General features: G+C 49.4%; 1 protein-coding gene across 1 annotated transcript; it reads right to left on the reverse strand.

Moving 5' to 3' along the window:
* Positions 1 to 3,230: 3,230 nt before the first annotated feature.
* On the reverse strand, positions 3,231 to 6,168 carry LOC131579041 (serine/threonine-protein kinase pim-1-like). The gene is made up of 7 exons (XM_058838442.1): positions 5,723 to 6,168; positions 5,342 to 5,563; positions 5,137 to 5,240; positions 4,994 to 5,044; positions 4,319 to 4,685; positions 3,744 to 3,920; positions 3,231 to 3,441 (listed from the first exon to the last, which is right to left on the reverse strand). Exons 1-7 carry the CDS (start codon positions 6,150 to 6,152, stop codon positions 3,338 to 3,340), a joined length of 1,455 nt encoding a protein of 484 aa, XP_058694425.1. The 5' UTR covers positions 6,153 to 6,168; the 3' UTR covers positions 3,231 to 3,337.
* Between the last annotated feature and the right edge of the window lie 10,143 nt (positions 6,169 to 16,311).

The following is a 16,311-nucleotide window of genomic DNA, read 5'->3' on the forward strand; positions in this document are numbered from 1 at the left end:
CTGTCCAGGATCCCTGGGCTGTCCAGGATCCCCGGGCTGTCCCAGGATCCTCGGGCTGTCCAGGATCCCCGGGCTGAGCGCGGCCACCGGGGGTCCGGAGGGGCAGGGTCCGGACGGCCGGGCCGCTTCCCAGCGCCCCCGTTCCGCCGGTTTTAGAGCCAAACGAGGGCTTTTCGGGGCTCGGCGGGTTTGCCCTTCTGAGCCTTACCGTGACCTCCCCGAGTTAAACTTCGGGAAGTTATCGGCGGTAACGCACACAAGTGAACTCCGGGAAATAACTCGTAAAGTTCCTGGAGTCCTCGTTCAAATAATTGCAGCGACATGCTCCATCTAATGTGTGAGTAAAAGATTAATTCAAACCACCCCAGCCTGTTTGCTCTAAATTAATTGTTTTGTACAAGACAGGTGTTGAATCTGACTTTACCTAAGGCAAGAAGGTAATTTTGCAGAATCAGCTTTGCAGTAGTCATAAAAACATAGTTTATCAAAACACAATGGGTTATTTTACTTCTCGCCCTTGCCCATAGGCTTGGATTAGGTGTCACATGAATTTCTAAGACAAGTGTGTAAATTATGGGTGTTTGAGGCTGTGTGAAATCATCTAAGGAAGCATTAAGTGTTCTCTGCAAGAGGCATATTAGATCCTTACTGTACTGTCCAAAGAGGGCAATTCTACTTCCTTAGGCAAAAAGTCAAAACCAAATAAAACTCAAATCTCAAAATCTTAACAAAAGAAGCTATGCAATTCCAGAATGTTAGCTATAAATTTTTCATAGATTTTTAATAATTGGTTACCAAGCATCTGTCTTTAACAGATTGAAAGTGATAAAGGGCATTTGTGACACATCGCAGCTTATGCAGTTCTGAAAGACCTGAGAAATGCGTGCTCTGACCAAAGCCTGCACTGGCAGGTGGTATGCTAAGCATGTAATATGAATTCTTCTGATTCCATTTTCTCAGAAATCATGTGAACTTCGCAGTACTGAAACCTCAGTTTTAAGTGACATATCAGGCTGCCAGATCCAAAGGGGTTATAAAAATATCATCTCTTCATAAGAGAAACATAAGAGAGACTACAGTGTTCTCTCTCTATGACAGTGCTTGTGGCCCCTGTGGTCCCTGTTGCTGATAGGGCACAAAATGCAGCAAGATCTGTAGGAGACAGTTCAGTAAGAATTAACTCATAAAGTAAGTTCTTCCCCATATTCCTTTCAGTAAGCACGTGGGTTTTCCTTGACAGGCTCCACTGATTGTTCTTTATTTTCACCACCCTATAAATGTGAACACAAGGTATTCACAGTTGAACTGTGAACTATTTTATCCTGCCAAGTCAAGGAGCCGGGGCCCGGCTTTTGCAGCCCCTTTCTGTCGGCAGCGCTGGCAGCCGGCTCCTGGGGAACAGCACCTGCCTGGAAATAAGAACCGGAGCTCAGCCCCTTGCAATCAATCCTTCCCTGGAGCAAGTGGCAGCACATCAGGAAGAGTGCTGGTGTCACCAGCGTAAAGCCCCCGGCTCCCAGGACGCTGCAGCAGCACGAACTTCAAACAACCTCTACCCTGTGCCAGAGAAGATCCCCTAGAGACAAAGGGAGGTGAAGTTCCTCTGTCTCTGGGGAGCTCTCCTGAAATGGCTGGCGAGGACTGCAAGAGTTTTTTCTTAGCAGCTCACCAACTTCTGCAGAGCCTCTGTTCAAAATAAATCTGGATATTCCAAAGAGTGCTCATGGTTGTCCCACTGCTCTGGTTTTGCCTGCAATAGGGTTCCTTTCTTCCCAATAGCTGGCACATGCTGGGTTTGGATTCAAGATGGGGATGCTGTGGTTCAGTCAGGGGTGCTTTGGTTTCTGCTGAGCAGGGCTTGCCCTCTTCAAGGACTTTGCAGTGTCTCTTGGTACAATACGTGTTTTCCACCGGGAAGGGAGGGATGAGTGTTGAAGACAGAGGCCAAGGATGCATTAGAAAACCTGTACAGTGTCTCTGTCCTTGTTTGTCAGGTGACCATCTGCTGCATTTCAGGCCTGCAGGATCATGTCCAGGGACTGGCCTGGGACTGAACAAGACGCAATTCTGCTCAGGATACCATTTATTCACCACAGGAATTAACTCAGCTTCGATCCAGAGACAGAGAGCGCCGAACAGAGGCAGGGTGCTGGGTTGTACAGGACAGAACCAGGGTGGTGTTTAAGGTCAGGGACTAATAGGAACACAGCAAGGGAGAATCCCCAGGAGCTCAAAACCAGAAATTCAGGATTCCCTGGACTGCCACGCCACGAGGCTCTGGGGTGGCTCAAGCCCTCCCAGGCTCACAGGGCCCGTCCCCAAGGCACAGCATAGAATCCACTCTTCCCAGGCTTTAAAACCACACCTCTCACTTTAACAGGGTTTATCTGAATCTTTGGATCCCTGGGCAGGGGGCACCTCCCACGGCGATGCCAGGGACATCCTGCAGTGATAGCTGCCCCTGGCCGTGTGCTCGGTCCCAAACCTCACCCTGGTGCTCATCTTGATCTCACTCCGCCTTGAGAAACACACATGGTCCCTGATTAAACCTCATCCCAGTCCCAAACGCGAGCTCAAGGCCAGGCCAAAGGCAAATGCCACATTTAGCCTTAAACCCAATCCCCCCTCTAATCTAAAAGGCAGCCCTAACTCCACGGCCAGCCCCAACTCCAGGCCCTTCCCAAATGCTCAGCCCTAAACCCAAGGCTACCTTTAGCCCTAAGCCCAAAGCCAGCCCCAATTGCAGCTGTAAGCCCAAGCCCAAGGGCAATCTCAAAACCTAAGGAAGATGGAGAATGGCCGGGGGCTGCAAGGACGGTGACAACACTGGCACCCCCAAATCAGAGAAGGACAAAGAGCCCTCGAGATCCCCTGGGGACAACAGAGAATAAAATTGGCAGAAACTCAATGTATCAACACATAAAATGCTTTGACTGAGATTTGCCGCTTTGGGTGAAAATGCAAAGGAGGAAGATCCAGCCACCCGCAAGGGGAACAGGAGGACAGACAGAGCCCAAGTGGCCCTGTCAATTTAAAAGGGCAGCTGTTGATTGTTTCACTGTTGTTGAATTTCTTGCCTTCCTAAAGCCCCTCCTACCTGTACTACAGCCTGTGCTTGAAGACATAAAACTACGACCTGGAGGAAAGGCATCAAAAGCTTGACAAAGGCTGAAGGGAACGCTCTGATTATCCCTTTTCCCAAGAGGTTCCCTTAGCTGAACTTGCTAACAAGGACCAGACTTGACAGCCCGCAGTGGCTTTCGGGTTGTTTTATTTCTCAGCCCTCAGTCCTGCGTGGGACACGGGAACTGGGTGCTGCAGAGGCTGTGGCAAGGCATCAGAAATGCCTGCCCAACACCCAAGGGTGGTAGAAGATCTGCTCCAGCACTGGCCGATCCATGGGGTGCTTGGACAAACACCAGCGGATCAGATGTTGGCACTCTGCGGAGAGAAGGCAGAAAGCGGCGCTCACTTGCAGAAGGCTCCGGCCCAGCTGCTCCCGGCGCCTGCAGAAGCCGGGCCACGCTGCGTGTACTCGGAGCTGCCCTTGGCGGGAGAGCGGCACGGCAGGACAAGCAAGGGCCCCCTACGTCAGCCAAGCGTGCCACACCGAGCCCGGCACGGGCCACCTGCTGCAGCCGGCCCTTGAGGGCACACGGACGTCCCGCGCAGCTGCGGGAGGGCCGGGCCGGGCTGCGCGGTGCCACCTGCCAAAGCCTGCCTTCTTCAGGCCGCGTACCAACCTGGAGAGATCTCCTGCGGGAAGATGGGCTGCCCCAACACGATGTCACGCTCGTTTTCGAATGGCAGGAACCCGCACACCATTTCGAACAGCAGCACGCCCAGGGACCAGATGGTCGCCCCATCGCCGTGGTAGCAGCGCAGGCCGATCCACTCGGGCGGGCAGTACGAGCGTGTTCCTAGAGGAGACGGGCGGCGCGGCTCAGGCGCAGGCTGCTGCCTTCCAGAGCCTGGCGCCAGCCTCCTGCCAGAGGCAGGGGCTGCAGCCGTGGCCACAACTTCCCCCCAAGGCCTGCCTCCCTCCCTCCCCCTGACAACGGGCCAAAGCCAAGAAACCGTTCTGCAAGGCTGACAAGGCCAGCGGAGCAGCCCAAGGCCTTGCAGGCCTGCCAAGCCGAGGATCCGGGGCCCGGCTTTTGCAGCCCCTTTCTGTCGGCAGCGCCGGCAGCCGGCTCCTGGGGCACAGCACCTGCCCCTTGCCACAGGGCAGCCGGCAGAATGCCGCACCCCGCGGCCCAGGAGGGAATGGGGCCGTGCAGTGCCTGTACTGGGAGCAGGGCCCGCGCTCTGGGCTCACCGGCAAACTCTGTGTAGGCCCGCTCCTGGAGGAAGGTGCCGCAACCGAAGTCAATGAGCTTCAGCTCGCCAGTCTCCGGGTTCACGAGGAGGTTCTCCGGCTTGATGTCCCGGTGCAGGACGCCGCAGGCGGTGCAGTGCCATACGGCCTCCAGCACCTGCCAGAAAAGACAGCGTGCCGCCTCCTCGCTCAGGAACTCTTGCTCCACCAGGACGCGCAAGAGATCTCGAGATTGCTCCGGACGCTCCAGCACCAGGACGAAGCTGTCGGGCAGCTCGAACCAGTCCAGGAGTTGGATGATTCTGTGGCAGCCGAAGCCCACCTTCTTCATGAGCACGATCTCCGTTGGAACACAGGTGCCGTCGGGCTGTGAGGACGAGACAATGCCTCCATCACAGGGCCTGATGCTGCCCTGCGGCTGCTATTCCCCTGCCCGGGATGCCCCAGTCCCGCCTTGGGCAGCCTCCCCTCTGCTTGGGATTCCTCCCGCCCGGGGGGTGACTGGGAGGTCCCCCTGCCTGGACCCACCACCGCTGTTTGGCATCCCCGGGCCCGCGATGCTCAGCCTCGCTCGCTGAGCCCACGCCCGCTGCCCCCGGCCATGCCCCGCTCTCGGCCCCGGCCTTATCCCTGCTTGCCACAGCCCGCTCTGTCCCGCTGGCCCCGCTCACTCACCAGCTCGTCCCACTGCAGGACCGTGTCCCGGGCCACGCGCTTGATGGCCACCTGCAAGCCGTGGAGAGAGGGGGGCTGAGCTCAAGCCTTGCCCCGCGCCGCCCCCGGCCCTGTTGCCGCGCCCGCCCGTCTCGGCCACTTACCGGGCTCCCGTCGGAGAGTCGGGTTCCCGAAAAAACGGTGCCGAAGCCACCGCTCCCCAGCTGCGGGCCCAGCTGGTACAGCTCCCACAGCTCTTTCTTGTGCCCTGCGGCCAAGACCGAGCCGTCAGCCTCGCTCCCAGGAACCAACCCCCCGAGTGCCCGCCAGTGCAGCGGTCCCAGCCAGCACCGGCCACCTTGCTCTCACCTGCTTCCTCCTGCGCGCCGGGCAGCGGCCACAGCCTTTCCGCCGTCGGGCTGGCGAGCGGCACAGCTGGGCCAGGACAGGGCGCACAGGGGGCTGCAGGAGCCCGAGTGGAGCGGGGCAGGGCGGCACCGTCGCTGTCCCCGGCGTCCTGCGCTGGACTCTGCCCGTGTGGACGGCCGGGGCTACAGCCCGAGGCTTCACACAGGGGGGTCCCAGGAGCAGCTGCAAAGCAGAGAGGGCTTGTTTGAAGCCGTGGCATCAGGGGCTTCTGAAAACAGCCAGCCACTAGGCTACTCTCAGAAGCCCTGGCCTGGCCTGGCCTGGCCTGGGAATGGCCATCAAGAGCCCCATGGGAGCCTCAGACAGCTCCTTAGATCTCACCTGCTTGTTCGGAAGCCTTGCTGGTCGTTGGTGGCTGTATGGGAGCAGCTTCCTGGAGATGGAGGAAACTCCCTGGTCCCTCGGGAATTGCCTCCTCAACCAGGCACGGGCTGATGCCAGCTGGCACGTCCAGCACCGTGACCTGGGAGCTGTGGTCCAGCAGCTGCTGGCTCCAGGACACTTTCTGCTCCTCCAGCTGCTCCTGGTATGACTCCCCTGGATCGGGCTGGGCTCCCACTTGGATCTGTGGGCTTTCCCTGGCCATGTCAGTGGTCAGGGATGCGCCCATGTTGTCGAGGGCCAAGGGTCCATGGGAGCTGGGAGACCTGTCCCTGGGTTCTGCACCTTCTGCAGGCTGACAGGTCTGGCTGAGCCTCTCTGAGAGATGGAGGCTGTCAGAGGTAGCAGAGGCTCCTGGCACGATGGACATCCTCTGACAGCCTGAACCTCTTGCATGGATGGCGGGTCTTCTCTGGTGTGCCATCCTTGCAAGGGTTGAGGCTCTCCCACCGATGGCCAGTCTTGGTGGGAGCAGCCTCTTGATGGGATGGTGGCTTCTGGAGAAGCTGGGCGAGCCACAGCAGGGCAGGTGGCTTCGCTTCATCAGCTTCTCCAGTTGTGTCCACAGTGCCTGCCACATCCCAAAGCAGAGTGGCACAGATGTCCCATTCTGTGCCCGGATCTGGATCATAACTTCCTGCAGCTCTAGGGCCACTGCCATGCAGGGACCGCAGCTGCAGGAGCTCTCCAGAGGGCTTGTGGGAGCACCTGGCCACTGGCGAGAGGTCGCCCGAGGCCTGGCAAACCTGGGAGCCGCAGGGGCTGCCCAGTTCCTCCATGGGCCTCTGAGCCTAAACCTGCATCGCTTCTTTGCCTGCTGCCTCCACAGCTGCCAGAGGCCAATGGCCCACCAGACAGCCACAACAGCCAGCAGCAGGACAAGTGCAGCCATCAGGACGCCACCGTCACCCATCGCTACGGCACGTCCACTCACAACTGCACTGGCAGCTGGGGGCGCCGGCCCGGTTTACATAGGGTTGGCACGGTGATGTCACAGTGCTGTGGCCAGGACAGCTGTGTGACATCATGGCCTTGCATCATCCCAGTGCTCACCAGTTCCACAGGAGTGAGGAAGGGGTTCCCTGTGGGCACTCGAGCACCCTCTGGAGCAGAGAGGAAGGAAGATTCTTGTCAAAATGGGACACAGAGATGAGGAGGGGAACAATGATAGTGTCGCCTCCTTGCTGGCAGAGCATGGGACATGGATTGTCCAATAGGGCATTGCAAAGTCCTTGAACAGGACAAGCCCTGCTGAGCAACATGGAAACCATCGGTGTTCTATCCACTACATTCCCATGCTGAATCGGAAGTTGAATTCAAATCCAGTTCTGTGCCTATTACTGGGAATAAAATGGATGCTATCCCGTTGAAAACCCGTACCTTTGATACTCTAGGGTTCTTTGACTTCAGGGAATTGAGGCGCAAATAAAAGGAAATGGTATGACAGAGTTTGTGTCCGCCTAAAAGTAACACTTTAATGAGAAATAAAATAGGGACGATGCCCATAAACCGTGCGCAGTATAGGGACAAACTCCAAAGACCAGGACTACGGGCAGACACAAAAATTTATAGGGTAGGTCTGAGGGCGGAGTCAGAGGGCATGGGTCCTACCACTGGAGTTAGAAATATGCAAAATTCTGCGACAAATAACAACCAATCAGGGGAGAGAACCGGGAACATTCTAGAAACATAACCTTATAAGGGGTGAGTTGATTAACATATTAACTGCCATAAGCCCTTTCTCTTTGCCATAACTTAAACAAATGCTTCCAAAGGCTTGAACTTAATGCCTTTTTTTTCTGGGTGAAATTCGGCTGGCTTGGATCCCCAGCAAGACACATTCCCATATCACATTAGTCAGTTCTTCTTCACTCCCTGTCCCCGTTCATTTCACACCAGGATTTCTGCTCCAGAAGGATTCTCTGAGGGACACAATTAAAACACCTCTTCAAATCCTGAAATAGAACCTGCACTGCCTTCCTATCACCCATGAGCCAGGTGAATTAATATTGTGAAAGGGGATAAGGAAGCTACCACCGTTTTAGGTCTGAGAAGGCCTATGCTGAAGTAAACCCACAGGTGTGGGCAGTCCCAAGGAAATGTGGAAAATGAGATATGGAACCTTCCAAATCCCTTTGAAGCCACCAGGACAAGTGCTGTCTAAAAAGCAATACATTATTTCAAGGGAGGGAAGGAAGGGATTACAGCCAGTTAGAGTCACTGTTAAAGGCAGGTCTTTTGGAGCCATGGATGTCTCCCTATAGCACTGCTCTCCTGCCGGGTAAGAACTTGACAGAATTTTGAAGTGTTAAAAAGCAAATGAACTGAGGAACCTGCCCTAGCCCTTCCAAACAGGGAAAAAGAATTTGAATTTTATGTGGATGTTGAACAGAAGCAGGCCAAAGGAGTTCTAGTGCAAGAACACTACAGGGCAGTTCTTGAAGATCGATGGCCCCTTTTTCTAAAATGTTAGACCACTTGGCCAGAGGTGGCCCCATTGTTTGCAAACTTGTGCAGCCACAGCTTTAATGGTGAGGAGAGTAGGAGGCTCTCTAATCCTTAAGGCCTCACAGCAAGTTAAGGCTGTGGCAACCAAAAGGCTTTTATGGAATGGGAGAATCCAGATTTAAGAAGTGAGAAAGAGTTTAACCCCACTGTCTTTTAACTGGTCCCAAGGGTGGAGACCTGAAGGAAACTCATGACTGGATTCAGGTAATAGATCTCTAGATGCCAAGGAGATATTAAATTATCCTCCTTGGAATTAAAGTTTGGAATTTTTCTTTCTCTGGAGCAGTAAATTAGGATGTTGATGGAGGTTTCTGGTTCTGTTCCCAACAGGGCAGCCATTTGGCACAGCCCATGAACATGGCATCACAGTCCATGTGGCTGTAGGACAGATCCTTGTGTTCCGCTTCTTTCCTCTCCCACTCCCCACTGCCACCAGCTCCCCCTGGGCAATGAGGGGGTTCCTGGCTGAGCGAGGGCAGCGCAAACGTGCAGCAGCTCAAGGATCCGCTCCCTGCCCACTTCCTGGGATAGGGCTGCCCTGGGCCTTGCCATGGACAGAGGGTCCCCCTTCTCTGCTCGCTCTGACCCTCCTGCCCCAGCCTCGCTCAGTTCCATTCAGGTTCCTCCTGTGAGGGACACGCTCCACACAGATCATGGCTCTGATTCCTTGGATCCTCAGCAGTGTTTTTCCTGGATTTTAGCCAGGGCTTCCCCTGGGTTTGGGGCTGGGCTATGCAGGCTGGAGTTCAGTAAGAATTAACTCATAAAGTAAGTTCTTCCCCATATTCCTTTCAGTAAGCACATGGGTTTTCCTTGACAGGCTCCACTGATTGTTCTTTATTTTCACCACCCTATAAATGTGAACACAAGGTATTCACAGCTGAACTGCGAACTATTTTATTATATACAAATACAAGTGAAGTTCTTGAATTTAATATTTTTTGGGTTTGTTTTTTTTTTGGTTGTTGTTGTTTTTGTTTTTTCCTGTAATTTTAGTTTCATAAACTAAGAAAATATCATGTTGGGAAAACCAGCTAGTTATCCTAAACACTTTGTGCAGTAACACTGCAATCTCTGCTTGCTCTGGGTATTGAAGGTACATAGTTTCAGTAAATGTAAGAGTCACTTTAAGAGTGGAATGATGGAATAGTTCATTTAAAGGTTTAAAACTTTAAAAATGCTATTTTTCAGTAGCCTGATTTGTGTAAATCTTTTCTTCTCTTCAAATATGACAGTGATTCACCAGGAATGAATAAGTATATAAAGTGAGTGCAAACTCCGAGGCTCTGGAAGGTGTCCTTGCTGTTGATTTTGTAACACCTTGAATTACAGAAGGAGTGTCAAAGACAAGTAAATGTCAAGCCTCCTTTCAGCAAGCCTTGGCAGTCTAATAACAATGAATAAAAAGGACAAGCAGAGTCGAGCAGGCAGCACTAAAAAGCAGTAAAAGCTCGTACTCCCAGTGTTTCAGAAGGTGGTAGATTCCTTCCCAGCATGAATGCAAGCATTCATCTTGAAAATTTCATCATTGAAAGTTCATCATTGGAATCACTCCTTGCAAACTTTCTGGCCTTGAGTATTTCCACAAGAGTCATGATTAAGGTAATAACAGTGCCTCAGTAAAAAAGAGATGAAACAGTATTCCATGAATGCAGTGGGAGGGAAGAACAGAGTGTAAAAATAAATGAGGAAGGCTGAAAGGAGGTGAAAAGCAGTGCAAGGGCCTTGCATTCCCTTAGGTCTGTGGAGGGAGCTGGACTTCACTTCTTTCCTGAATAGTTTTCCAATGCCAATGACCTTAAGCTGAATGACTTTAATCCACAGGAATTCAGTTCTCTAAACAGGATTCTACTGAAATCCAAGGATTTCCCCCATGACTGCAGTTAACGGCTCATGGATCTCTATTCCTCTACAACTGTTTTCCTAGTGCTTATTTTTCCATTCTATAAGGAAAATCACAGTTTTTGAAAGCACTGTATCTCATAAACTGATAGCCAGCTTCTGGAGTCCTCTGAGCTGTGTGAATTTCCAATATATCAAATCTAAACAAATCTTTTCAAGGTGTATGTACTTTTTTTGAAAGCCTGTACACTAAATCTTCAGGTGGGATGATTAGAAAGTGTGCATAAAAGATCAGAAGATAGAAATACTTCAGGAACCTAATTGCCAGCCTCTGCCTTGACACCAGGTATTGTAGCAGGGAACTTGATAAAAGTGGTTCCATATTAAGTACAACAGCATAGGAGTATTGTAAGACAAAAGCAGCAAGCTCCCAGTGCTGCCTGAGAGTTCTGTGGATGATAATTTTGAGGCAACTAGGAATAAAAGATCATCCTCCAGCTATTCCCATTGATCACTCAAACTTTTGATTATCCTTTTCTTTCTTTACTGTCAAATGTAGATAGTTCTGGCACCCAAAGCATGGCTGAGGAGAGAAAGAATCCTTCATGGATTCAGAAGTTGCTGATAAAAGGTGGTGTGCAGCAGGTATGACAGAATCTTTCCAAAATAATCACAATATCCACAGTGCCATTAAACACTCCCAGTACTGTGGACACCTGCAATTTCTGGATGTTGCTTCTCAGCAGAACTTACAAGTGAGAGAACTTGGTCTGAAAAGAGTAGATGCTGTTATAATAATTAAAGAAATGATATATTTCCTGGATTTTGCTGGAATAGCAGTGATTGTAATCTCACTGTATCCCAATTTCACAGGGCAAATGCTGTTGCAACATTTAGAGAAAATTTGAGATGAATGCCTAAAATGAAGTGATAAAAGGGCTGGGACAAGGAAACCAGATAGCACAAGGTGACAGCTGTGAAGAAATATATGCCATCTAATCACACACACCAATTCCTGCAAAAAAAGCCTTTGTAACTTGATGTCTGGGCATCCAGTTCATCTCTTCTTTCTTTTACCTCCTCTACAGACACTGCTAAAATGCAAATTTTCCTGGTGAGCTGTGCTGTGGGCCCAGTGCATGACCTGAAGCACATAGGAGTTATTTAACCTGTAAGCTGCTCTTTAATTCCTGCTGGCAGTCCCCACAGCACCTAACCTAGAGCTATAGGCAGGCAAAGACTGGCAGAGAGACAATGGTGCCTCAGCTCTGAACCTGCACTGGTGGCCATCTAAAACACATGAAAAATACCCCATTTGTGTCTTCTGCAAAGCCACCTCTGCTGCTGGGAACACGGGACATGTTATACTTCTGTTTGCCAGATGAGCTGCCTGGAGATGGTTTGAGATCAGCATTCCCTTCCCAACCTCAAATCTTTTTTGCTCACCTGGTTGATGTTACCCAGTTTTCTTCTTCAGTGTTGTCATATTGTTTTGATCACTTTATGTTATTTCACACAGATTTCTACTCTAATTACACTTGCTTCTCCTGTAAATTATTTAAGATTACTTCTGATGACAAAATGCCTTATTATGTGTTCAACTTTAAGTATAGATATCAGGGAGGGTTAATCTCTTCAGAACAGGATAGTGTGGCTTTTAGTCACAGAAATAACAAGAACAAGACTTCTTCAGCCCAGTACATATGATTCTGTCTGAAATTGGCTAATTAGTTTATGAGAATTTGGGAGGAAGTAGACTGACAGAGGAACAGAGAAGCAAGTGAAGTGATTGCATAGGCCTCCTTTATTTTGTAAACCAGGCTCAAGGGAAATTCTCTTCCTACTTGCAAGGCTGCAAACAGCAGTGACACAAAGTATTGTGCTGTGCTAAATAAGTGACACCACATGCTGCTGGTGCAATATAAAATCTATGTGATGATGGATGATGTAACTGCCTTTCAGACCTTTGCCAGCTAATCTGATACTACAATGCTCCATAATATTTTTTTTTATTTTTTTTAATCTTTTCAGCATTTTTTCAGTCTTTTTAAAGGATATTGCCTCCTTTTGTCTCTGTGCCTTGTTGCATAAAGAAGCTCAAGGTTCATAACCCTGAAAGCTCATAAGCCTTTCTGTGTCTCCTGTGTGGTTTGTATACAAAGTGCAGGGCTCTGCTAGCACACAACTGCCCTGCATCAAATTGTGTAGCAAATGTAGAGATAGACTTAGCTTCCTCCAAGCAACTAAAACTGAGGGTTTGCTGCATTTCTCTTGTAACTTTGGACTACTACATTGAATTCTTGTCTTCTTTAAATGGTGATTTAATTTGTACCTGACCTGTGTCTGAATAGTTCACTGAAGCAACCAGTAATATAGATGTAAAATTGACCACTGAGTTTAAAGACACGTAGCTGTATTTTCACTGTTTTATTTTAGACACTTGCAGCTTTTTAGATCCCTAAGATTTCAGTCCTGAGCTCTTCTTCTAAGTATCCTGAAAAATTGAAGAGAAATTAGTTGTGCACCAGTCTTTGACACTAGGAATGCTTTCTGTGTGGTGGGGGGCATGCACATTGTCTCACTGCTACTGAATTTTTGTGAGGGGGTGCTCCTGAACTAATTTGTTGAGAAGATCAGTAATTTCTTAATTGATATCTGCCTCTGAATGGACACTTGTGGACTTGCTAATATACTTGTGTTAAAGCACTTAAGACTTTTCAGCACAAACAGAAACACCACTATTATATCTTAGGCATCCTTATATTTAAGAATTGCTGGATAGAAAGTGTGAAACCACTTTCCCAAATCCAGATACCTATATTACACACAAATGTGACTATACACTCTCTGAGTGTTCTCAGTATGGCCCCTTTATCCTTATTTTTGCTGCAAGTAAGGTTATCATGATGAATATTGCCCTTCCTTAGGAAGGAGAGGTATGGGGCAGATCACTGCCATTACCTGCTGCTGTACACGCTACAGCTTGGGCAGGAGAACACCAGCTCTCACCACTGTCATTGCTGGATCTAGCTGTGGATGCACACACATTGCTCCATGCTGAGGGCACGTTTTGGGGCTAACCCCCTTGGTTTGGAACTGGGAAGTCATCCAGGCTGCTTCATGCACAAGTCATCCAAGCAGGCAAGAGCAGACCCACCTGACTTGTTAGGTTAATGATTGGACTTAATGATCTTAGAAGCCCTTCCAGCCTAAGTGATTCTGTGATTCTATGACCACAGAGCAACAGGCTCAAGCTGCTGGGCCCAAGGCACAGAAGTTCATCCTAGAAATTGATGAATCATTATTTGTAGTTTGCCCAATACAGGCTGCTGGGGCTTTCCCTCTCTTTCATCAGTATCACTTGTAAGCAGCCTCTTTTTTTCATGTGCAAGTTGGTTTGTTTTGTTTCATGCACTGCAGAGGGGTTTGGGTGGGGAAACAAGAGTGCAGGATCAGCCTGTGCTGATGAGCACAATGCCTGTGTCCTCTCAATAATGCATTCTGCTCTCTCTCGACTGGAATTGACTATTTTTTCCTATGCTTTCTCACATGAGGAGAGTGTGGGAGGACCAAATGTCACCACTGTGCCTTGTAGCTTTTGTTGGTGACCTTTTTACTACCCTGTATGCAATGCCTGGCTATACAGGATGTAGTTGCTTCTCGAAACTTAAGCAGGAAGTTGAGGGTATTAAGGAAAGAGAGAAATAACAATACAGATAAAATCTAACAAATATGATAGTGCTTCTGGTTTCTGTGTAGCTAATGTGGAAAAGTACATGCATAAGGAGCTTAATGCTGGACTGCACCCCAAGGCTGATACACTGATTTGGAATTGTAGAACCAGAAAGAGCCAGCACAACAGGACGTGACAAAGCAACATCTAAAATGAGAGCTCTTGATTCGAGACAAAACCCTCCTGTATTTGCACAGGCTCAAGCCAGACTCCTTCCCCCATCCCTTTGCCCTCCTCTTTCTCAAATACAATACTTGTGCACTGCTAAAGGGCAGGGTGGAGGATGACATAAGGCCACCAGCACAAAGCTATTTTATTCTTGTGTGAGTCACTGGATGATCTGGTCCATCTGTCAATCACCTGTCACATCTCCAAATGGGAAGAAGCTTACATGGTGCCCAGCGGACCTGCTTGGGCTGCTCATGAAGATTCCCCCTCCATGCTCGCAGCTTCTTTTGCCATCTTCTGTAGCTCTCTGCCTCAGCCCCACTTCTGCAGTTTGTATGTGCAAAACCAACCTCTCAGGGCAGATCAGTTCAGTGCTCTGGTGCTGTGCACCAGCACTGGCTGGGTTGTCTTTCAGTGACCTGCTGCAGTAGATAAGTGGTGCTCCCCTATGTTTTATGGGGGATGAATTGATCTAGTAGTATTCTCAAAACTCATGGAGTCAGTGACCCATTTCTAGATGTCAATCAGCAGGATGGGAAATTTTATGATCAGAACAGAATATTGGTCAAAAATTACTGCTTAGGGAATGTTGAAAAATAGCTTTATGAAGGAAAACTGTAAATGCACTAAGTTTGGTGTGATGGAAACATTTGTGACTGAATGACTGTGGCTTCTCCAGAGACCTGGTGGGTGTGACCCAGGATGTGATGTTCAGGAGCCACTGAACATCAAAGGAGGCCAGAGAGAACAAGTTGATTAAAGGACGGTCTCAAAGCATGAGAGCAGCCTGTTCCAAAAGGCAGGAAGTCAAAGCTGTGGCAGTCGTCCAGCTTGGACAAATGAGAAATTCCTGACCAAGCTCAAATGTTGGAAGAAAGAATTAGGGGAGAGCGGAAGCAGGGATGGGCTATCTGGGAGGAATGCAGACTGTTAAATTATGTGGTGAAGCTTATCTGAGTGCCCACAAGGAAGCTTGGAGACACAATGGCAGGGTGGGGAAACCAAGTAATATTCTTCCTGGGATATATTGTGGAATGCAGGAGAAAAGCAGTTCATGATCACAGAAGACTTATACCAAGATGTTTAGGAGGGGAAGCAAAGGTGGGACAAGAGGGATTTAGGTAGATTGTGAGGAACAAGAGCTGTAAAATAGGTAAGGGACTTAAAAGGGAAACTGTGTATAAATAGTTGGCTGGACAGTTCTCTTGGCTGTGCTCTGTGCCTGATTGGGCCAGTCTGTCCTGACTTCTTCAGCTCCTTCCCAGCTCTTCCCTGGGTGATGGTTTTCCAGTCTGTGTGCCCGGGTATGATCACTCTGTGTACAGGGTGTGAGTAGCAGTGGGTCCGTGTCCCTGGTGCTGGTGGCTGCAGGGAGTGTGGGTGTGGGAGTGATTGTGTGAGCTGGTGAGCAGGTGACATGACTTGGGAGCAAGGGGTTGAATGTGTCTTTAAGGGCCCATTCTGGATGTAGCAACACCTGGATGTCTCTAAAGTCAGGAACTATGGGATCAGGGTCCCAGCTGGCCCTGTGTGTGCAGCAGACAAGCAGGGAAGAAAAAGCCAAACCTAAACCAAAGTTAAAATTGGTGAGGTGTGGAAGGGCACTAGGAATGGCTTCCACAGACGCACACAAAGCTGAACAAACACCAAGAAAAAGATGGAGCCACTGCTGAACAGGGTAGGTGACCCAGTCTTAAAGAACACTGATAAAGCAGAGGTGACTTAAAACCGTAACATTCTCTTCACTGGCAAGGTCTGTTCTCATAGAGTCTTTGTTCCTACAACACTCACATAGGAGTTTGGGGCAGAAAATGACTACCCATAGTGAAGATTGAGTTATGGACTATTTAAGCATGCTTGTTGAATACAAGTCCCAGATGAGATACATCTGAGGGTCATAAGGACAAGCTGGCTTACGTCACTGCAAAGCTACTCTTGTCTTTGAGAGCTGCCTCAACCTATGATTCTCTGAAGTTATCATTTTGTGATAATGATTTGCAGAATGTTTTCTAACGACTAACTAGTGGAACTAAAGAGCTTTATCAGACAGGTCCCCAAAGATACCGGGATTTAGGGAATTGAAGACGGATGGACAACTAGCCAATGGTTCCTTGAAGAAAATAGCATAAGTCAATTACATATAGGAGAAACCTCCAGGTATCTTAAGGTTGACTGTGAATGCAACATGCTGTGGAATATTATTTGTGCTGCCTAAATTACAATTTTAAGTGTTCTTGATAAAACATGTTAGGAATTGGGTTTTAAAATAAATGCATCC

Source organism: Poecile atricapillus, chromosome 4 (assembly GCF_030490865.1).
Source record: "Poecile atricapillus isolate bPoeAtr1 chromosome 4, bPoeAtr1.hap1, whole genome shotgun sequence".
Lineage (NCBI taxonomy): Eukaryota > Metazoa > Chordata > Aves > Passeriformes > Paridae > Poecile > Poecile atricapillus.

Excerpts from the sequence above, each read along its gene's own strand:
- LOC131579041 (XM_058838442.1), bottom strand. The coding sequence starts at position 6,152 with ATGTCCATCGTGCCAGGAGCCTCTGCTACCTCTGACAGCCTCCATCTC. Across the intron at positions 5,564-5,722 it reads CAAGGCTTCCGAACAAGCAG|CTGCTCCTGGGACCCCCCTG; the intron begins GTGAGATCTAAG and ends TCTGCTTTGCAG. Across the intron at positions 4,686-4,993 it reads TCCTGCAGTGGGACGAGCTG|CCCGACGGCACCTGTGTTCC; the intron begins GTGAGTGAGCGG and ends TCGTCCTCACAG.